The sequence below is a fragment of the Phacochoerus africanus genome, chromosome 7 (genome assembly GCF_016906955.1).
Source record: "Phacochoerus africanus isolate WHEZ1 chromosome 7, ROS_Pafr_v1, whole genome shotgun sequence".
NCBI lineage: Eukaryota > Metazoa > Chordata > Mammalia > Artiodactyla > Suidae > Phacochoerus > Phacochoerus africanus.
Genome location: NC_062550.1, coordinates 22,978,239 through 23,002,303, shown reverse-complemented (window position 1 = coordinate 23,002,303; position 24,065 = coordinate 22,978,239). Strand labels below are relative to the sequence as shown.

General features: G+C 35.8%; 2 protein-coding genes across 2 annotated transcripts; both read left to right on the top strand.

Moving 5' to 3' along the window:
* Positions 1–5,329: 5,329 nt before the first annotated feature.
* LOC125131687 (olfactory receptor 6C2-like) lies at positions 5,330–6,268 on the top strand. Its single transcript, XM_047788457.1, has one exon. The coding sequence runs from the start codon at positions 5,330–5,332 to the stop codon at positions 6,266–6,268; it is 939 nt and encodes a 312-aa protein (XP_047644413.1).
* A 10,991-nt stretch (positions 6,269–17,259) lies between these two features.
* On the top strand, positions 17,260–18,198 carry LOC125131686 (olfactory receptor 6C75-like). Its single transcript, XM_047788456.1, has one exon. The coding sequence runs from the start codon at positions 17,260–17,262 to the stop codon at positions 18,196–18,198; it is 939 nt and encodes a 312-aa protein (XP_047644412.1).
* Positions 18,199–24,065: the final 5,867 nt, after the last annotated feature.

The following is a 24,065-nucleotide window of genomic DNA, read 5'->3' as shown; positions in this document are numbered from 1 at the left end:
GGTAGTATTCTATCTAGTTTGATAATCAGGATAATAATACCTTGTAAAATGAATTTGAAAGTGTTTCCCCTTTCTTCAACCTTCTGGGAGAATTTGAGAAGGGTTGGCTTTAATTCTTTAAATATTTGGTAGAATTCATCAGTGAAGCCATCTTCTATATAATATTCCCTTAGATTTCTTTTTTGAAACATAAATTTATTTTTAAGTGTGCTTTTTACCTTATAGATATTTGGAAATTTGGGGGAAATTTCTCTTTATTTACAGTGTAATTCTATGGTTGTCAGAAAACACTATTTGTGGAACTGAATCTGTTACATTTCTTGAGATTTATCATATGGCTCAGAATATGGTTTTTCTTGACAAATTTTCAGTTTGCACTTGAAAAGAACATATATTCTGTTATTTTTGTGTGGGAAGTTCTACAAATGTCTGTTAGGTCTCAGAGGTTTACAGAATTTTTCAAGTCTTCAATTTCCATATTGATCTTCTGCCAAGTTGTTTTATCCATTAGTCATTAGTTTGCAGTTTTGCTCAAGTATTCCATATTCTTACTGTTTTTCTGTTCATTGGTTCTACCAATTATTTTATTTAAATATCCTACTGTAATTGTATAATAGTAGTTGAAATACTATTTCTTCTTGTAATCTATCAGTTTTTGCTTCATGTACTCTGAAACTCTGTTATTAAGAGCATTAAATTTGAGCATTTCTATGTCATTTTAATAAACTCACCTCTTTAGTCGTTGTGAAATAACCTTCTTTATTTCTGGTAAACTTTGCCCTAAAATCTAATATGTCTCATATTAATATAGCCACTCCAGACCTCTTTTGATTAGTGCTAGGAAGGGATATGCACTACTATCCTTCTAATTTTATGCTCTTTATATTTAAAAGGGAATTTTTTTATACAACTTGTACTTTGGTTTTGCTGGTTTATTCAATATGATAATCTGTGCCTTTTAGCTGGGATATTTAGATCATTTAATCCAGTTTTTATACGTCCAAGTTTAAATCTATCACCTGGCCAATTGCTTTTTGTTTTGTGTACTATCTCTTCTCTTACCTATTTTCTTTCCTTTATTTTATTTATTTATTTATTTATTTATTTTGCTTTTTAGGGCTGCATCCATGACACATGGAAGTTCCCAGGCTAGGGATCGAATTGGAGCACCAGAGTACACCATAGCCACAGCAATGCGGAATCTGAGCCACATCTGCAAACTACACCAGAGCTCATGGCAACATCAGGTCCTTAACCCACTGAGTGAGACCAGGGATTGAACCCCCATCCTCACGGATACTAGTCAGATTTGTTTCCACTGAGTATGAAGGGAACTCCCCTTTTTGCTCTTTTTTTATGCATACTTTTGGATTAAGTGAATTTTGTAATTTTGCTTTCATCTCCTGTGTTAGTTTCCTACTGTAACTGTAACAAATAACACAATTAGTAGCTTGAAATGACACAAAAGTTTCATCTAACCCTTTTTTGAGTTAGATGTCCAGTGTGAGTCTCACTGGGTTAAAATCAAGGCGTTCCTTTTTGGAAGTTCTAGGGTGGGGAATATTTTTCCTTGACTCTTCGGCTTCAAGAGACTGCTCAAATTTTTTAACTTATGGACCCCTTCTTCTAACTTCAAAGTCAGCAACATCATGTCTCTCTATAAACGTTCCTATGATCAAATATCTCTCTGTTCTCTTATGCCTTCCTCTTTCACTTAAGGACCCTCGTTATTGCTTTGGGCCCACCTACATAATCCAGGATAATTTCCCTATCTTACAGGCAGACAATTAACAACCATAATTTCATCTATAAACTTACTTTTTAATATGTAAGTTAATATATTAATAAATTTTGGGATTCATACAAAAACATCTTTGGAGGTTGGAGGAGGACATTATCTGCCTACCACATTTTCCTTGATGGGTTACTAGCTACTACACTTGGTTTCATTATTTTTGGATTTGATTTAGGATTTATAGTATATATCTTCAGTTTACCACCGTCTACCTTCAAATGTCATATAACCATCTATGCAATAGAATCCTGACAGCATAATGCCAACAGAATGGCGATTACATTTTTGAACTTGTTCATAGAATGTGTGTTTTAAAAAAATAGTGAAAATATATATTGAAAGATATTAAAAATGAGTATACTATCTTGCAGTTATTTATATTTTTCCTTTCTTAATTATGTATATTTTTACCTTTCAAGTAAATATAATAAAAATAATAAAGAAGAAAAGATGGTCTTTTGTGATAATTTAGCTACAATAAATGTTACGAAAACAAAGAGAAGTCTATCCAGTTCCTTATCAACGGACTTTCACTCTTTTAATGTGTGTCTGATGTTATTTTTGAATTCATGTCTCTAAGGAAATGTCCCCACTGTTGCTTCTTTCAGGCGTCTTGCTGAGTGGCTTACCCAAGGGATTCATTAGTGATTCTTTACCCTAAGACGCTAAGAAATCATGTTTATATACTTTCAGTTTTGTCAGCAAAGCTCTTTCCCCCAAAAAAAGCAATCTTATTGGTATAAAATTAGAGCAATGAGAATTATCATTTCTTCAACCAAAGACAGTTCATCATTATTTAAAAACCTCTGAATAGTGTTTTACTTAACATTTTTCTCTTCATCTTTTTAACCTTCGGGGCTACTGTGGGTGATGAATCAGCTGACACTAGTATTGGCACTTGGAAAAGTAAGTATGATGCTTATAATTTCCCTCATTTTTCCCTTTGAGAACTCTAGATGACAGTTTCTCCTGAGCAACAAATTGTATCTGTTTTCACCAATATTGTAATGAAAAAGCTACTTAAATGATTGTACTTATTTAATTGTACTTAAATAATCAAAATCTTTATTGATTGGCAAGTTTTCATCAAGGGTACATGATATTTGTGTAGATAGTTCACCTGAACATTATGATTTCATTAGATTGATAGATACGGATATAGATAGATATATAAAAGCATATGACAAGAATTGCTTTATTTAATGACCCACATACATTTTTAGAATGAGAATAATTTCTGAAAGCCAATAACTCAACAGTCACATTTCGGGGTCTGTTGTTTTCCCAAAAGTCTCCTTTTAACAGGTTTTAAGTAAGAGAATAAAAGAAAAGGAAAAGAAAAGTTTGTTGGATATTGCCCAGATCACTCAGAGTTGAGAACATTTTCACATGATGCTCTAGGAACGTCTAGGTTGAGGATAGGATGATGGAGAGTATGGGTGGCTTGCAGACCTAGTGCCATCAAGTACATCACAAGAGTAGGCTGGTGAGCCTAACAGCTCCGCAGAAAACTATGGCCCTAGGTCGGTCCTCTCTCCCTAACAGGACAGCAGTTTTAACTGTGGGAACTGTACACAAAGTGGGAACTGACAGAGCTCAATATCGATACAAAGACAGTGTTTTAAAGAAACTAATTAAAACCATTCACATAACAAACTAAATGGGGAAATTTTCTTTAAACTCTCAATTTAAGAAAACTATGGCCACTGAATTTTTGATTAGCTGATACTATAAATATTTAGTAATAACTTACTATGATGGAACAGTCTGGTCCAAAACCCCATTGTATGAGGTCCTTACGCTTTTCTTTTGTTAGTCTCTTACAGAAGAATGCATTGATAAAGTATAATTGGAAACAACAAAGGGAAAACTCCAAGGAAAACTTTTTTATCTGCAGAAGGTAGGAGGAGAAAAAATTCTGTATTGGTATATTTTATGAGAAAGTTTTACGCACAGACATAATAAGAAATATTTCATGGGTGATGTCAGAGCCACTAACAAACCAAGTGTCAATACACTTTAAAATTTTGTTTCAGTAAAACACAGTAGTGATTTTCATGTAGGCAAAAAAATCAAGCATTCATATAGTGGACCAGATGTATAATATTAATAAAAACATTATGGATGTCACTTGGGTAACACTGTTCAAATGCTTCAAAATTAGGAATATCCTTGTCCTAGGAAATTCCACTGACATAATTATGATAAGTGTGAAGTATTTATACAAAAGAAAGAAATTTGAGCATTCTTTAACACCATATACAAATATAAACTCAAAAGAGATTAAAGACCTAAATTCAAGACTGGATACTATACAAATAATTTTTTTTTTGTCTTTTTGCCATTTCTTGGGCCGATCCGTGGCATATGGAGGTTCCCAGGCTAGGGGTCGAATCAGAGCTGTAGCCACCGCCTACACCAGAGCCACAGCAACGCGGGATCCAAGCTGCATCTGCAACCTACACCACAGCTCATGGCAACGCCGAATCGTTAACCCACTGAGCAAGGCCAGGGATCAACCCTGCAACCTCATAGTTCCTAGTCGGATTTGTCAACCACTGTGCCACGACGGGAACTCCCAAATAATTTTAGATTGACAGCTTTTTTGTTATTCTTTTCAGCATGATAAGGATGTTATTCTGTTGACCTCACTTTGGTGAGTTTGTTTTTTAGTCCATTCCCACCTTTCTGGATTCCAGGAGGATTTTCCTCTGCCTTGATAAACTGTCTCAGTTTTGGAACAGGCTATCCCATATCCTGTGTAGATATGCCATATTTTGGAAGGGTTTTTCTCAGTTCTCTGTCCCATTCCTGCATTTGAAATATATTGTGAGGACTTTTTATTTATATTTGGGACACTATCTGTTCCCCCTCCAAAACTTTTATATAATACCTCTAGTGTGAATTTGTGGGAAGGGGTAAGTGAACATTTACTCTGGGGAAACTTGGAATTTTGTCTACACAAAAGCCCTTATGCAGCCACTAAAAGTGTATTAACATTTTGGCTTGTTCCTTTGTTCTCTTACCTATGGCAAATCCCTTCATTTTTATGACCTCTGCTATAGATGCAAATAGTTTAGGGTCATTCCTCTCCCAGGAAGTTTGTAAAACTTTATAGTTTATTTCATGTAAGTGTCTTTGGATCCTCAGCTCTCTGAGAAGATTTTTTTTATGGTGCACCCACAACATAGGGACTGAATCCAAGCCACAGCTGTGACCTAGGTCACAGCTGCAGCAATGCTGGATTCTTTAACCCTTGCATCAAGCCAGGGATCAAACCCATGCCTCCACCTCAACTCAAACCACTGCAGTCTGATTCTTGACCCACTGCACCTCATTGGGAACTCCTGAGAGGATTTTTTTTAACTGTGATTTTATTACTAATCTGTTCTGTCTTGGTCATAGAGGAGGAATCAACAATGTGACTCTACAGCCTGACGAGGGAGAGTATTGCCCCTCTTGCCTTTGATACTCCTTTATGCATTTGAAATCTCACTGAATTTTTCTTGAAAGCAATAAAGACATTGGAGATCAATGATGAGAAACCAAACAATAACAACCTTCATTCTCCTTGGACTGACAGATGACCCTCAACTTCAGATTCCAATTTTTATGTTTCTGTTTCTCACTTACATGTTGAGTGTAACTGGGAATCTGGCCATCATATCCCTCACTTTAGTGGACTCTCACCTGAAAACCCCCATGTACTTCTTCCTACAGAATTTTGCCTTTTTAGAAATTTCATTTACATCTGCTTGTATCCCTAGGTATTTGTACAACATAGCCACAGGGGACCGGTCAATTACTTATAATATTTGTGTTATTCAAGTGTTTTTTATTGGTGCACTTGGAGTGACCGAATTTTATCTCTTGGCTACCATGTCCTATGACCGCTACGTGGCCATCTGCAAACCCCTGCATTATGTGGCCATCATGAACAGCAGAGTGTGCGGAAGGCTTGTCCTCTGTTGCTGGACAGCTGGAATGCTGATCATACTCCCACCACTTATCATGATAGTAAACCTCGAATTCTGTGACTCTAATGCAATTGATTATTTTTTCTGTGATGCATCTCCTATCTTAAAGATTTCATGCTCAGACACTTGGCTTTTGGAGCAGATGGTGATAGCCTGTGCTGTGCTGGCCTTCATCACAACACTTTTGTGTGTTGTTCTGTCCTATGTATACATTCTCAAGACCATTCTAAGGTTCCCCTCTGCCCAGCAAAGGAAAAGGGCCTTTTCTACCTGTTCTTCTCACATGATCGTGGTTTCCATCACCTATGGCAGCTGCATTTTCATCTACATCAAGCCTTCAGCAAAGGAATCCGTGGCTATTAATAAGGCTGTGACAGTGCTCATGACCTCCATCGCCCCCATGCTGAACCCTTTCATCTACACTCTGAGAAACAAACAAGTGAGACGAGCCTTCAGGGACTCATTCAAAAGAATCACATTCCCCTCAAAGAAGTAAAAGAATGCTGAAATCTAGGAATGAAGTTTTCAAAAGATGGAGCTTCCTAAATATAAATTCACTAAGACAAAATTATCCTGTCTTTCTCATCTGTGCTCTAATCTACACTAATTTCCTCAAAACATCCTTTAGACTTCAGACCAAAATCAGTTTATTCTTTACTCTTCTCATAAATGAGCTAACCACCTTATCAAAAAATAACTATATGTTCATACTAAATTATATTACTTTACCTTCTTTCCAACTTAACCGAAACTACAAAATTTCCAAATGGTGAAAAACAAACATGATGCAAAACAAAACAAAAATCACTGCCTAATTTATGAGAAATGTGTTTAAAACAAATTAACATCACAAGAAAGTTGTATTTTAAATCTAAAAAAGAAAAAATAAAGACTCAGCACCACTACCTCAGCCATGCATACATGAAATTTTAGACACAGTTAGGTGGAACTAAACTCTATCATAATCCTGGCCAATAAGTTTTGATGATTGAGGATGGCCAGATACACACTAGTATTAAAATGGGCAAAGGACCTGTCCTTCCAGAATGTTTGGGAATTTTCTCTAGGCCTATAAAGATCTACTTTCAATCCTTTTCCATTGTTTTCTATGCTCCATGAGACTTACCTTACACAGAAGCACACTCAAATATTACAATCAGATATAAAAATCAATATTTTGCTATAGGGATTGAATATAAAATAATAATTATTGAATGGATTTTGGAGAGCCTCTATAGTGAGTCCAAATTATTTCCTGTGTAATTGTGTTTTATCAAGGACCAAGAAACAAGCAATGGTATGAAATAGTGAGCTCTAAGATTTTAGCTTGAAAATAGTTAAGAAGGTAGAACAGTAAAAGAAAATTTTATTATTGATGGCATCACAATACACTGTCAATAAAACCAATCCAAAATATGGACAAACTTTTTAAATAAATTTGGAAAAATGCAATGGAGATACAGAATCTATAAATTATTATATTGTGATACAGTTAAACTGATCTATAAGAAATTCATCCTTAAAAACTAAAGATGATACAAAGTCCACCAGTATAGTTACAATATTGATCACAAAATTAAAGAATACATTTTATGTGAACCTGCTCAAGGTTACCTGTCATTATTTATCACCAACGGATTCTGACATTTTCTGTTCTAACAAAATCACTGATTTTCTCATAAAGATTGGACCAAAATCAGAAGGCAAATTTGAGGAACCATATTCACAACATTCATTCTGCTAGTACTAACAGATGATCCACAACTGCCTTTACTTTTTCTCATTACCTACTTGTTGACTGTAACTGGGGACTTGGCTAAAATTCTACTTACATTAGTGGATTCTCACCATAAACACCAATGTACTTTTTCCTACATAGTTTTTCCTTCTAAGAGATCTTATTCACATCAGCTTGTACTCCTAGATACTTGTATAACCTACTGTGCTTGTACCATCCAAGCATTGTTTACTAAACGCTTGGTGGTATCTGAATTTTTCCCTCTGGCCACCATGTCCTGTGATCACTACGTTGCCATCTACAAACCCCTGAACTACACCACCACATGAGCACCAGGCTGCAGAAGATTCATTTTTTGTTCTTGGATGGCTGCCTTGTTAATCATACTTACACCATTTAGCTTGAGCCAAAATCTGGAATTTGGTGGCTCTAATGTCATTTATAGCCTTTTCTGTGATGGCTCTCCCTTTCTGAAAGCTCTCATGCTCAGACACATGGGTAATTGAGCAGATGGTTATAGTTTGTGATGTGCTGACCTTCATTACAACATTTCTTTTTGTAGTTCTCTCCTACATATGCATAATCAAGACTCTTATAAGATTTCTGTCATCTCAGCAAAGGAGAAAAGCCTTTCCTATCTGTTATTCCCTTGTGATTGCGGTTTCTATCACCTACGGCAGCTGAATCTTCATCCACAGCACACCTTCAGCAAAGGAATCAGTTGCTGTTAATAAGGTTGTAATTGAACTACTTTTATTGCTCCTCTGTTGACCCCCTTCATTTACACCTTAAGAAACCAGCAAGAAAAACAAGTTTTCAATGACCCAATCAAAAGAATCACCTTCTCCAAGAAGAAAAGGAATGCCAAAATTGATGATTCAAGTTTTCATACATTAGCCTCTCAAAGCATGTATCATTAAGTTACTAAAATTATTTGTTCTTTCCTAATCTGAAATCCATTCAAATTAAACTTCTAAGACTGGAAACCATAAACCTCCCAAAAGAAAACATAGGCAGAACAGTCTTTGACTTAAATCCTAGCAATATTCTTTTTCGCATCCATCTTTTAAAGCAAAGGAAGGAAAAGCAAAATAAACAAATGAGATCTAATTAGACTTAAAAGTGTTATACATCAAAGAAAACCATCAACAAAACAAAAAGACAACCTACTTGGGAGAAAATATTTGCTAAGGACATGACTGATACGGTGTTAATATCCAAAATATATAAATAGCTCATAAAATCGAACATCAAAAAATAACCCAATTAAAAAAATGTGCAGAAGACCTGAATAGACATTTTCCTAGGAAGACATACAGATGGCCAACAGGCAAATGAAAAGATGATCACCATCATTAATTATCAGAGCTGAAAATTAAAACCACAATGATATATGACTTCACACCTGTCAGAATGGCTATCATCAAAAAGACTATTCCAGGAGTTCCCGTCATGGCTCAGTGGTTAATGAATTCAACTAGGAACCATGAGGTTGTGGGTTCGATCCCAGGCCTCGCTCAGTGGGTCAAAGACCTGGGGTTGCCATGAGCTGTGGTGCAGGTCACAGACGCGGCTTGCATCCCACGTTGCTGTGGCTCTGGCGTGGGCCGTTGGCTACGGCTTCAATGAGACCCCTAGCCTGGGAACCTCCATATGCTGTGGGAGTGGCCATAGAAAAAGCAAAAAGACAAAAAGACAAAAAAAAAAAGACTATTCCAGGGCATCCAGATAAAACCATAATTCAAGGAGATACATGCACCCCTGTGTTCAGAGCAGCACTATTTGCAATAGCCAAGACATGGAAACAACCTAAATGTCCATCGACAGAGGAAAATTTACCCGAAAGGCAACCAAAACAGCAATTCATGGAAATTACATAGAGACCATGCAGACTTCAACTATAATGCTGAAATTATTTAAACCACAAGTTTCCTAAATGAAAACAGTAAAAGTTCTTCTCGAAAGGTATAAGAAGTTATAAAGAAAAAAAGAGAAAACTGGCAATTGAGTTTTAGGGATGAATGTGATTATTGATTATGCAGAAAGCATAGAGAAACCCAAGCAAGTATTGAATCTTCAATCCCCCTCTTCCTTGCTGTACAATAGCAGCCTCCTTCTACTTGGAAAACATGTGAAAGTCCTCACCTGAGGCAAGTGCATTGGAAGATAATACTTAGTTTCCTTAAAATCTGCCCTAACTTCAAGCCATGGCTTTTATAACAATACCTAGGACCAGGTCTCAACTTGGCCTTCCTAGGGAAGCAGTTTTCGTTTTATAGAAGGGAAATAATTATTCATCAAAAAAGCTAACATGTACTGCAGGAGTCAAGATAACATATTTAAGAATGGATCGTGAAGGTGCTAGAGTTGAGTGAGCGTTAAGCAAAATGCTGAATAAGGGAGAAAGTATTGACATATCTTAGCATCCTGGCAAAAACACCCAGAGACAGGATTGCTATTATCTCTCAGTCCTTGAAGTTTGGACACACCGGAGCTTGCAGGAAATGAACTAGAACAGCTTTACATCATGTTTAAAATGGTGCAAAAAGTCTCAAAGACTTAGGAATGCTAGACTGGCTTTACTAACTAAAACCAGAGAACACACCAGCTGTGAGAAGCCAAAGGAAATCCCCTTCACAAAGCAAGTAAGTAGTGTTCTGGTAGAGACAACATCAGCATCTCTGGGAACTCAGTAGTGATTGTTCTTTGTAGACCAAGGATTTTGGTAAGAGAGCCTGTTCTTTACAAATGGCAAGATTCAGAGTGCCAGAGACCAGCCAACAACATGTAATTGTCAAGAGCAAAGTGGACTCCGTCTTCCTAATTTTGTTTACCATGGAATGGTAATCCAGGGTCATTGTCTTGCAGGTGTCCATGGCAACATCTAATAGCATAAGACTGACATGGGCAGAAAAGAAGGTATTTTTGATCTATATAATCAAGAAGGTTCAAGAAAGCTGAGGGAAGCCATCTCAATGGAAATTCAGTCTCTAACTCAATTTCATACCTGAGCCAGTTTCCAACTACCAAATCTATCATGTCTTCTTGAGGAAGCATGCTGCAAAGCCACAGAAAATATAGACAAATTTATCAGTCCTTCCCCAAAGAGGTGTGATCACTTAGCAGAGTAATTTTAGACCTAAAAAAAGGGACTCCCAAATTCTTTCAAGTTCTGTTGAAATTGACCTTTCTGTTCTGTTGGAACTGATTCTAACACCACAGAAAACAAATGTCCCTATAGCTTGTGTGTTTGGAGGCCAAGTGATGAAATCTTGTCTAACCATTTTGCAGTGGATCCAAAGGATTTACAGTCCCACCTAGTAATTACTTCTGTGGTTGCTGCCTATCTAAAAATCATAATGGACACATTAGTAACTACCAGAATAATTACTTGATCTACACATACAAGTCCATGCATGCAAATATACAATTATCTCAAATCAAAAGTTTAGTTAAAATAGAAATAAACTGAGAGTTTCTTGGTGGTGCAGCACGTTAGGGATCTTGTGTTGTCAATGCTGTGACTCAGGTCACTGCTGTAGCAGGCATTCCATTCTTGGCCTGGAGACCTCTGAATTTCATATATATATATATGTAATTGTGGGTTGGGAGGGATGTCTGGCCCTATGGACATTCTGAGAAAAAGACAAATGAAAGCATGAATGGAAAACAAAAATAAAATTTCCAGCGGTTGCAAAGACATTCTTTAAAGTTATTGCAGCTTCAGCTCCAATTAAATTTGCAACCTGGAGTTCCCATTGTGGTTCAGCAAGTTAAGAACCCGACTGGTATCCATGATGATGGGGTTTGATTCCTGGCCTCATTTGTTGGGTTAAGGATCCCGCATTGCTGCAAGCTGTGGTGTAGGTCGTGGATGCAACTCAGATCTGGCATTGCTCTGGCTGTGGTGTAGTCTGGCAGCTTCAGCTCTGCTTTGATTCCTAGCCTGGGAACAATCATATGCCACAGGTGTGGCTCTAAAAAGCAAGTAATAATAATAATAATAATAATAATAATAATAATAACCACATTAGTAGTAGTAATAATAATAATAATGATAAGAATAAAATAAATTTGCAACCTAACCAGGTACCTTATGCTAAGGTAAGGGAACTCTTTGCAAAGACTGGGACTCTGAGACATGAAACAAATGTTTAGATAGACACGGATGAAGCTTGAAACAAGCAATGAATACATAATATTTCTTCCACAGAAGGAGATGTTTCAGTCACAGCCCACATCCAAAAACAGGTAGGAGTATCATTCAGGGTTAGGTTCAGCTGCATTTAGAAGAAAACACAAATAGCTATTGTTTCAACACATTAGAAATTAGTTTTTCATCTCACGGAGAAGTCTGAAGGTGGGCTAACAGTCATTTGGAATCCAGAGTCCTCTTACATTTCTTATCTTCCATTAGCCTCTGTTTCACAGTCCTAAGTTACCCCATGGTCCTAGGTGGTTGCCAGAAGTCTACATTGTGTCCACATTGTGTCCACATTGCAGTAAACAAGGAAAAATGGAAAAGGGGAAAAAAGCACATCCCAGTTCTGACCTCATCTTAAAAGCCTTTTCAGAAATACACTTGATACATCAGCTCTTATATCATTGGCCATAATCTTAGTCATATGGTCATACAAAGTGTAAGGGGGCTGGGTAGTATTATATATGGGTACTTTACACCCTTAGTAAAATTGGGGTTCAGTTGCTATAAATACGGAAAATACTGGGCAGGAAAAGCTAACTTTGTCACAGCAGCTCATCAAGATATTCTTCAAAATTTTATACGAAAGGTAGAAAGGCATCTCTTTTTCCCCACCCATCTCATCTGCCATGGAAACTTTTCAATCACTCTCTGCCAAAAGTGGGATAACAGAGAGATGTGATGTGACTTGGCTAGTCACTGGAAGAAACCTCAGTAGAGGAGCACCTAGTGGACTGAGGAAGAGGGCAGTGGACTGAGGAAGAGGGCAATGGAAGAGGGCAGGACTTCTTTCTTTGTCATGATTGAAATACATTTGAAATCATGACAAAGAAAAAGTCCTGCCATTGGTGACAATGTGAATTGACCTTGAGGGCATTATGGTAAGTGAAATGAGTCAGAAAAAGACAAATACCTTATGATATCACATTTACATGGAATCTGAAAAAGCCAAATTCATGGAAAAGGAGAGGAGAATGGTAGCAAGGGAGATGGAAGAAATAAACTGAAGAAATAACTGAAATTTTGCATTATCAGTTAGACAATTTTCAGTTATCAAACAAATAAGTTCTGAGGATCTCCAGGATAGTTCCTATAATTAATAATAGTGTATAATACTAAAAGTTGCTAAAAGAATAACATCTTAAATGATCCCACCACCAAAAAAGAATGGTAATTATGTGACGTGATGGATGTGTTAGCTAATGCTAAGGTTATAACCATTTTGCAATTTATAAATGTATCAAATAAATATGTTGTACAACTTAAACTTACATGATTTTGTGTCAATTACATCTCAATAAAGCTGGAAAAAATAAAACCTGAGAAAGAACAAAGCAACTCACTACCACCTCCTGCCACCCTCTTGCCCTCCCCTTGGATATCAAAATTTGTTCAGAAAAAAAAGATTAAAATATCTTTCAATTTGATTTTCTGAAATGTAGCAAATACTGATATTTCAAAGAAAATCTCTCTTTCTTTTTTTGATTGAGTGATATTCCATTGTATATGTATACCACATATCCTTTATTCATCTGTTGATAGACACTTAGGTTGCCTCCAGGTCTTGGCTATTGTAAATAATGCTGCTATGAACATTGGGGTGCCTGTGTCTTTTCAAATTAATGCTTTCGTTTTCCTCAGACAAATACCAAGAAGTGGAATTGCTGGATTGTATGATAGTTCTAATTTTAGGCATCTCCGTGCCATTTTCCGTAACGGCTACACCACTTCACATTCCCAGCAACAGTGTACTAGGGTTCCCTTTTCTCCATATCCTCACCAAGGTTTATTTGTGGTCTTTTGGATTATGGCTCTTCCTATAGATGCAAGGTGATTCTCATTGTGGAAGGACCTGGATGGTTTTATGCTGAGTGAAATAGGTCAGGCAAAGAAAGGCAATACTATATGTTATCGCTTATATGGGAAATCTATAAAATGAAACAAATGAATGACTATAACAAAAGAGAAACAGACTTACAGATATAGAAAACAAACTAGCGGTTATCAGTGGTGAGAGGGAATGGGGGAGGGGCAGGATAGGGATATCCAGCCCTTGCCAGCTCTATTAAGGTATGTCAGTGGGATTAGGCTGCATTTCTTTTCCACTTTAGGAGTTTTCTATTTCTTTCAAATATAGCAAGTCCATGGATGGAACATCCTTTCTTCTAATAGTTTTCACATACTTGAGAGAAATACCTGAAAGTTATGAATGTCTTACTGTCATTTCTCGAGCCACTGGAAGTGCCCTATGCTACTTTAAACTCCTTGATACAGTTCTCACATCATCATTTAGGCTTATTTTCTTTCAGTAACATTTCTTTGGGGTCTTAAGCACTGGTCTCCTTGGGTTGGGTCTTATATACTGAGGCAACTGATCCCCAAGTTAATTAGCTTAGAGAAGACCACAATTCATGATAAATCAGTAACTTTCCAACCTTCTCACCAAGGACTTTTGAAAGGAAAAATTTTGTTCAATGTGGCAAATTTAATGGAATTTTATACCCTTACACTGAAATATTAAAGTTAATCTTTGAACAGTAACGTGAATGTGATTCTGACCCACCATTTGCTCTTCATCACTGTTTTGCAGATTTTTAATAACCTCAATTCTCTGTAAGTATACTGACCTTTCACATTCTATTACAGCATGCTGTACAAGTCAGTTTTATCACACATAATCCATGTCTTCTGTTCATAAACCCCAGGGGAAAGTTTTCCTTTGTGCTGTTTTTCTTCTTTTTTCTTTTCTCAATGAGTCCCTTAAGTATGCAATTAAAAAAGCAATAAAAGACAGCTCACTTTTCACAGTGCAAAACCAACTATGAAATATCTCCCTACTTGGAGAATACGCTAACACTCCATTAGATAGCCCTGAATTTTTTTCTACTTCCATTTCCAAATGCAAAAATATAAGAATGTATTGTATCAATAAAGCTTATGATGCCATTTGGATATATTCACAGTAAATGCTAGATAATTTATCTTACCTGAGATAGAACCAAATAAAGAAGTTTCTATGGCCCAAGTCTAGAATGTTGGCCTAAGTTCAAACTTACATTAAGAGTGAGGTAGGAGGTGAAAATTTTAGAGAAGCACAGAGCACAATCCACATTTTTGCATTGAGGTGCAACTTAAAAGTCATTTTTCATCCCATTTCTTCCTGATATACTGTCTAGATTTGAGTATACTCAAAGTTCATTACTAGCATATTTTTTCTCCCTTTCACATCCTAGAAGAAAATACAGGAACTAAGGTAAGTGCTTTGGAGTTTGGATCTTCTATTTTTAATTGTAAATTAAGGTAATTTTGTGGAAATCAAAGGCAGATATTTATAAGCAGCTTGATTTCTTTTTTCTGGTTAATGGTTTTACATCTTTTTTTAGTATAAATGTATAAAATGCATAAAGGGTTCCTATTCATGAAGTACATCTAAATCTGTTCATTGCTTTTTCTGATTGATTGTTTACATTTAACATAGAATGTATACGTTGAAAAAAATAGAAGACTAATAACATCTCTCAAAAGATAGAAAGCTTCTCTTTGGTCATAATTTTGCCACATTTTAATTATCAATTTCTTTTCACCTGGTTATATCTTCCTAGAGATATATTTGCCATTCATTAATAAATAACTAGAAGTTATCAAGATTCTGATTATGGAAGAATAGATGCAAGAAGGAATTCATTGTTTTCATTTGGTGGCCAATAAACACAAAGCAGCTTTAGACACATACACTGTCTTTATATTCTAAGTCTTTTTAAATTTGATTCTGGAAATCACTGGGATATTCAGATAAACCCTCTGGACCAGGTCAAATTTTATTTTTTTAATCAAACTAGGAGAAAACTATTAAGGAAGCAATGTGTAATTGTCCTGAGTAGGCATAAATTTTGCCATGGGAAAAGGAAATAAAACAAAAATGGTATAAAAATTTTAGGTATATGATAGGTTTCAGAAAACAACTGGAGTTGACCATATTGAGAAAAGGAGTCATCACCAGAAATTCAGTTTCAAAGATAAAAAAGATAATTCTAAAAAACAGAAAATGCTTTTTTTTTTAACTTATTTGTGTTTTGGGTTTTTTTATGTTTCTTAGGAATCATGTTAATGGTGAACTCCATATGGAAGAAGCCAAAGTCAAATGTAATCTGGCTAACAAAACATTCTGAAAATGAAGAAAAGTCTTGATATAGGTCTTACAAATAATGCAGTTGATTTCAAAATTATGTTCAGGGAATTGAAAACTGCTATTGAAAAGGTGGTTGCAAGACTATGTCTGTTTCCAAATGTATAGCAGGATTTCTCCCTTTTATTTATATTTATGTTCTATAGTTTTTATTTGTAAAATCTATTAACTATCATAACTGCATTCCTAAAAGTAAAACCTTGGTAAATAGATATCTTTCTTCATTTTGCAGAGAGAATTTTATCTTTATGTCAAGATTAGAAAAATTACCTATGAACTCTCTTAGATGTTGTGACTATGTTTTATGAATTTTAAGTCCAGTCTGCAATTTTCTGATTTGGCACCCACCTGAGATGGATTTTGAATTATGTTCTTGTCGTTGCCATTCTTGAAGCAGTAATATATATGGCAGTGAGTCTTAAACATATTGTGTGTCATTTGCCTTTATTTAAAAAACAAACAAACAAACAAAAACCTGGCGTTCCCACTGTAGTGCAGCAGAAATGAATCTGACTAGGAACCATGGGGTTGCAGGTTCAATCCCTGGCCTTGCTCAGTGGGTTAAGGATCCAGCGTTGCCATGAGCTGTGGTGTAGGTCGCAGATGCGGTTCGGATCTGGCATTGCTGTGGCTCTGGCATAGGCCGGCGGCAACAGCTCCAATTAGACCTCTAGCCTGGGAACCTCCATATGCTGCGGGTGCGACCCTAAAATGACAAAAGACAAAAAAACAAAAAACAAAACAAAACAAAAAACCCTTATATGTCCCCTCCTCCTCATCATTTCCATAGAACTTAAGGGCGTTCCCAAACATTCTGAAATCTATCCATGTGCTCAAGGCTCAGATCTTACAGTCTGTATTTGGTATGATAAAGTTAAAAAAGAGCAAAGATGTAGAACATACAAGGCTTTAGGTTCAATTTTGAGCTAAATTACTAATGTAGTACTTCTCCATTTTGCTATGAACTTGAAAAGTCTGTAGAAATACAAATGCCTAGAACTCTCACCCACGGGATTCAAATGGATTATATCGGTTGTGTCATGGGTATTTATGTTTAAAGATTCACCAGCTTTCTGATAGAATGCTGGCACTTAGATATAATACCCCAAACAAAGTCTTTAATCTGAGCCTCAGTTTTCTTCTCCAAAAGGTGGGGCTGGTAATACTCTATTCGAAGAGAGTCTTTGGAGATATTAATAAGAAACTTCATGTACATCTCCAAACAGTTCCTAGCACATTGTCGGTGATCAATGAATGTTAGCCTCTCTCTTGTCTTTTTCGTTCTTTCTGATTGATTCTAACAGCTAATACTGACCATTATTTTTTTAAACTCTTTTGTCTACTTTAGACCATAAGTGAGAAATGAGGAATCATTCAGTGCAGACAGAGTTCGTCCTTTTGGGTCTGACTGATGACCCTGTGGGGCAGATTGTAATTTTTCTCTCTCTGTCTGTTACCTACATGTTGAGTGTGACTGGAAATTTAACCATCATTATTCTCACTCTGCTGGATTCCCACCTTAAGACACCAATGTACTTCTTCCTACGCAATTTCTCCTTTTTAGAAATCTCATTCACAACTGCTTGTATTCCAAAGTTCCTAAAGAGCCTTGTGACAAAGGATCGGACTATTTCCTATATGAGTTGTATGGCTCAGTTATTTTTCTATTTCTTTTTGGGAGTAACTGAATTTTACCTCCTGGCTGCCATGTCCTATGACCGTTATGCAGCTATATGTAAACCTCTACATTATACCACTATTATGAGCAACAAAGTTTGCTACCAACTTGTACTCAGCTCCTGGGCAACTGGATTCCTGATCATCTTTCCTCCAGTGATCTTGGTCCTCAAGTTGGAATTCTGTGATTCAAATGTCATTGATCATTTTATTTGTGACTCTTCTCCCATCCTACAGATCTCTTGTTCAGATACACATTTCCTAGAGCTCATGTCTTTTCTCCTGGCTGTGGTGACACTGATGGTCACATTGACATTAGTGATTCTCTCCTATGGCTCTATCATCAAGACAATTCTCAAATTCCCTTCTGCTCAGCAGAGGACCAAAGCCTTTTCTACCTGTTCTTCCCACATGATTGTAGTTTCCATTTCTTATGGAAGCTGCATCTTCATGTACATAAAACCATCAGCAAATGACAGAGTGACTCTAAGCAAAGGGGTAGCTGTGCTCCACACCTCCGTTGCCCCTCTATTGAATCCCTTCATTTATACCCTAAGGAACCAGCAAGTGAAACAGGCCTTTAAGGACATGGTCGAAAAATGTTTATTTGGTTCAAACAAATGAGAAAATTCTAAAAAGTATGAAGGAAAAAAATGAATTAAAATGTTCCCCCTTTAATGGTGTTTTAGAATGTCATCTTCTGCACATATTTTTAGATTTATTAGCATAATAAAATCTAACATAAAATTATATAATAATAAAATTATCATATAATCTAAAATTTGTGTGATACAAATGTTTTCAATAAGGCTCTATATGAGCTTGTGTGTTAGATGCCATTTTAAAAATGCTTTAAGAGGTTTGATTTCCAAATCTAGACTCTGATCACAATTTTCCAAAGGATTCTACTGAACAGAAGCAGCCTCATTTCCATAGCTGTATAGTCCAAGCAGAAAGATGTACACGGAACTAAATGCATAGCACCTGAAATGATGACTTTTCACTGAAAAATCGTTGGGAACATCATTTGCGTTGCAATAGCTGTCACCTTATGAACAGACAGAACCAGGACAAAAAAAAAATTATTCTGGTTTTCTTCAATCTAACTTAGAGACCACAACAACAAGAGAACAAATCTAAATATAAAAGTTTATGAGACTTTTCTATGCAAATAGTTGGATAACTTTTTGGAACTTGGCATGTAAACAGAATGTTTGTATGCGGAATCATATTTTTAGGAAAAAACATGACCATTTGACAGAAACCACAAAATCAATTATATAGTAAAAAAAAAGTTCAGTTATATTACACATAACATTATGCTCTGAAAATGTTTTGCGTTTATTTTTAATGTGTTAGCAGATTGTACAAATTAAGAATTTGGAGATATAGTTTATAATAATTTAGTTTACGAAATACTTTTTTATTCAGTGAGACAATAAATTACAGTCCTTGTTTATGTGATAAGAAAAAAAGTAATAAAATTCTATATGACCACAAATGAAAATATTTTAATTAAAATTCTAAGTTTTTTTAATTTATTAAACAGATATCGTCTATAGATGCCTGTGAGTTGAATTACAATGTAAGAAATTACTTCATTGCCTTACTTCAAAGCCTAAAGTATGTTTTGCTTCTTCCACAGAATCTTTCCGGTTGAATAAAGCTATTTTCTCTATCTAAAACATTCCTATTTAGAATGTAATACTTATTCTCCCATATAATACTAAATTGCACTTTAATAGTCTAGTCTAGTTCGCTGAGCACGTGGTGATGTCACTGGTAATGATCGCAATACAGGCTAAATCTCAGCAAGGTCAGTGAAGTCAGTAGAATTTTTTTCTTTCTATTAACCAAGTTGATTTTAAAGTAAACTATTGCTATACCTTATATAAAAAAAAGTGTAAATACTTGAGTTCAAATTCCATAAGACAAACAGTGAGTTTTGCAACTCATTGAAGGAACATTCAAATGAATGCCAGAAGTCAATCCAAGTCTCTGACAGAGATAAGTTTTTGAATTTTCTCTAAAATCCAGCTGAGAACTGGCTTGCCATATATATACCAACTTACATTTTCACCCTTATTATGTGCTGTTATAATATAATCTTTCTCCTCTGTATTTCTTTGGAATTTTGAATTGGTTTATAGGAGTATCTGAGAATAGGGAAAAAATGTTTCCCAGATTTATTCAATTCAATATGCTGGAAACCTTATTATGTGAAATTTAACAGATTTGGCTCTATTAATAGAACAAAAATGAATGTACATATGATGATGAGTTTGAAAAAATATTTCACACTATAACTCTATATTTTAGTCAATAATAAAGATAAGATGCAAAATATTTCTCAAGAATCTACAGATTTAACATATAAAATGCCTGTCAAAATTAAAGCTTTAAATTTGAAGGCTGTGGACAAAGAATGCCACCTGCCATTTAAGTAAACAAAAGATGTTGCAGTCATCAAGCCATCAGCCATTGCAGCCCCCCCATATGATAAAGATGCATGTCAATGGAATAGGCTAAATAAGCCCAGATTCTTGCATCTTCCCACATATAGAAAAGCACTAAAATCAGTAACTTGAGATGTCTGCTGTTGCAACTAGCAGTTAGTTTTTGATTACTGAACAAAAAACTACATGTCTTTTTTTCTATTTTCCAGCAAAAAAATACTGGCTCCTCCCTTACCTATTTGGACAGTTCCTTAGAGCTATCTGAGAGCCTGCATCCTGACTTTATAGTCCTTAGTAAGGCCACCAAATAAAGCATAAATCTCAACTTTTAGGTTGTGGCTTTTTTTTTTTCAGTCAACAGTGTTTTTCTATCTGGTTATTCTGAGAAAAAATAGTCAACATACTTAGCTAATGCCTAAAATTATTCCAAGATTGATTACTAAAATCATGAGACTAGAGAAAGATGCCTAGAATTGTCATGAGACTAGAATTGAAAGATGCTAGAGATTAAGACACAATTTGATTTTTAAAAATAGCTGTCCAAGGTCTCTGTTTAAAACTAGGAAGGTTAGGACAAATTCACACTTTGTAGCAAGTAAACCTGCATGTTGGACTGTCAACTAAACAGATACAGTAACAGTGAGGGCAGTGTTATTATGCAAGATACGAGGAAGTATGTATACTCTAGTATTGAGTCCAAGATCACTCTGTATTTGCAGTCAAACAGTTGTTGATTCTGCAAAGTAAAATGTGATATAGACACTATATATATAACTGAGCAGGAGACTCAGGGGATCCCTCCCCCATGTCCTCTGCCTGCCTCTGATTTGTAGAAAAGCTGTAATCTTCCAGGTATCCCCTGAGTCACAGAAGCCTGGCTCAGGAATTAATGATTGAAAGGATGTGAACATACAGTAATCCAATTCAAAGTTGGGCCAGGAGAAGTGGTAAGAATTTAAACAGGAAATCAGCCAGATGGCAGTCACAAAATCCTTACCTCTTCCCTGAAGAATAAAAATGTTGTAATTAACGTAGAAACCAAAGGTGATGTGAACTTCGTTTGCATTTGATCCAAACAACTAAGTGAACAAACAGAAACAGAAAACAAAGAATCTTTATGTAAACCAGAGAAATATGAAGACACTCTGAATAGGAGAGTCTATTACAATTTGTTGATAATATTGATATGTGGGACAATGGCTTGATGGTGGTGGGTAAAAGACAATTTTCTTTTCGGTTTGATACACTTACTGATAAACTTGTGGGTGAAATAAAATGAATGCTATAAGGTAAAATGATACTCAAAAATAAAAGAGCAGAGCTTGATAGAGAACAATAATTTTAATAAATTAATCATTATGGAACCTGGAAAATGTGTACCTGTATGTTCATTACATCTGGTCTCCTGCTGTGAATGTTTAAAAATGACATTTGAAAATGGCTTAAAAATTTGGATGACTGAATAATTTTCTAGCAAATGTACCTGCTAGTCGAGACTGAGATAACATCACTGCTCATGGCTGGTGCCCTGTGAACAGGCACACTGTCTTCTTCCCTCCATCTGCACTGATTCGTCTCTAGGGCTGAGTATCTGGTTCCTAACACGGCCGGTAAATTTGGCCAGTTTAAGAAAACTCTCATCTTAACCATATTCTTCGATCTACATTAATCAAGAATGAAACAACTATTTAGACTTATTTGACTCCTGTGCCTAGTTCTCAATTTGTTCTGAACTCATATTGAGGAATGTGTAATTAAATAATACCAATCAACAGCCTTGTTATCCTTTAGAAAACTAATGGATACGATTTACATATTTGACCAAGCTGTGAGCACCGAGGATAAGGCAGGCTTGTGTGAAAAATGATTTTGCCCCTTTCGTTAAAGAAGTCAGAGGATTTCCCACTGTGGCTCAGTGGGTTAAGAATCCAACAAGTATCCATGAGAATATGTGCTCAATCCCTGGCCTCACTCAATGGGTTAAAGGATCCAGTGTTGCCATGATATGTAGTGCAGATCTCAGATGTGGCCTGGATCTAGTGTTGCTGTGGCTGTGGTGTTGGCCAGAAGCAGACATTCTGATTTGCACACTAGCCTGGAAACTTCCATATGTTGCACGTGCAGCCCTAAGGGGGAAAAAAAAATCAGAGAAGCTAAATATTTTAGAAATCTGAAATTAAACTACAGCCATAAGCACAAGGTTAGGATACCTGCCACATGCTTTCTTTCTGGTTGAAATCTGGAATGCCACCGAATATTTTTGGTTAGATGGGGACTGTACTTGGAAGGCTGCCCTCAAGCACTGTTAAGATTGTGAGAAATTCCTGGAGGGCTTTCTAGTGTCTTGATGGACTCACAGTAGACATCTGTGTCATAGGAGAACAGACGATTAGCACCAAAAAAAGTGCCTGAAGGCAGACTTTTCTCAGTGAGCTTGAAGGTCCAAATTACAAGGCCATTTTTACCTTTTTTCCTATTTTATTTTTTTACTTTATTTTTCACTTTCACTTGCTCTTTAATTCTGAGTATTGGTAATCTTATTTTTTTAACATAATCACAGTTTTATTGTATATTATTCAATTATAATTAATACCATTTATTATCATAGTATTAATAATATATGTATAAAGGCATTACATTTTAATTTTATCTTTGTAGTTGCTTTATGATATGCAGCTTGCTTAATTTTAGGACTAGATGGGGTTTTTGGTTTTGTTTTTGTTTTTTCAGGGCACATCTGTGGCAATTGGAAGTTCCCAGGCTAGGGGTCAAATCAGAGTGGCAGCTGCTGGCCTATGCCACAGCCACAGAAATGCAGGACTTGAGCCACATCTGCAACCTAAGCTACAGCTTGCCACTAAACCTACTGAGCGAGGCCAGGGATAGAACCTACATCCTCGTGGATACTGGTCGGATTCTCAACCTGATGAGCCACAACAGGAACTGTGGTACAAGGAGGTATTTCTTGGGCTGTTCCTGGAAATCCTCTTGATGTTTCTGGAGAAGCACATACATTTAGTTTAACAAACTGTTCCTTTCAAAATCAATAAAATGAATCTTGGATCCTACTTATGCTACTTGTTAGCAATAGTTCATTTTTCTAAACTTTTATTTCTCTACACTTTTTTAATGGACTTTTATGACTATAAATCACTTTTAGGGTAATTTTCAGGTTAATTATTATTATGAATTTTTCATAACTTTTGGCTTTTAATCTGTTTCAATTTAAATTTAAGGAAATTTAAAAATAAACATTTTAACAGGACAGATACTATTCCCATGCCTTCCTTTCTTCTTTTGTTCACAGATTAATGTCATGCATTAACTTTTTTATTTTTTATCTTCATATAAAAATTCTCATTTGCATTATCAGAAGCATCAAACATCATATTTTTGTATGATTGGGTCACTTTGTTATACAGCAAAAAGTGACAGAACATTGTGAATCAGCTGTACTTTAATACAAAAAATTTAAAATTATCAAACTTCATGTCAAAAGATTATCTATTATATAACTAATATTTGTCTGAATGTCAAGCATAAAACATCCTAGAACTTGGCATATAAGATAGACTTCTCCAAGCTATTTACTATATTAAAGTAGAATAATGATAAGTAAGCAACCATGAAATTAAGTGATATGAGAGCAGCAGATAAGCAATAACACAAATGTGGATGAGTAGGATTAATCCAGGCTTTCTGGTAGTGTTGGTAGAAGAGGATTAAGACAAGGACAGCAAGAGAGTCCCTGTGGAATGTCATTTAAACTGGAGGACCCTGAGATTGGGTGTTTGAAATAAGTGGAAAATTCCTGCCTACCAGGGCCATGGTATGATCAGGAGGCTCACGTAAGAGAGCAATGATCAAAGGCAGTTTAAATATGCTGGCCTATAGAAGTTCAAGTTGGTGAAGAATTTAACAAGTGATTAAGTGCTGATATTTCTTTGAGAGCTATCACTGGGTGAAAATTTGAAATGACTATAGTTTTCATTTTCAAGAAGGAAATCATTTCATATTTGCAAATGATAAAACCAA

What these genes read in the sequence shown, in the direction of transcription:
- LOC125131687 (XM_047788457.1), top strand. Translation starts at nt 5,330, where the DNA reads ATGATGAGAAACCAAACAATAACAACCTTCATTCTCCTTGGACTGACA.
- LOC125131686 (XM_047788456.1), top strand. Translation starts at nt 17,260, where the DNA reads ATGAGGAATCATTCAGTGCAGACAGAGTTCGTCCTTTTGGGTCTGACT.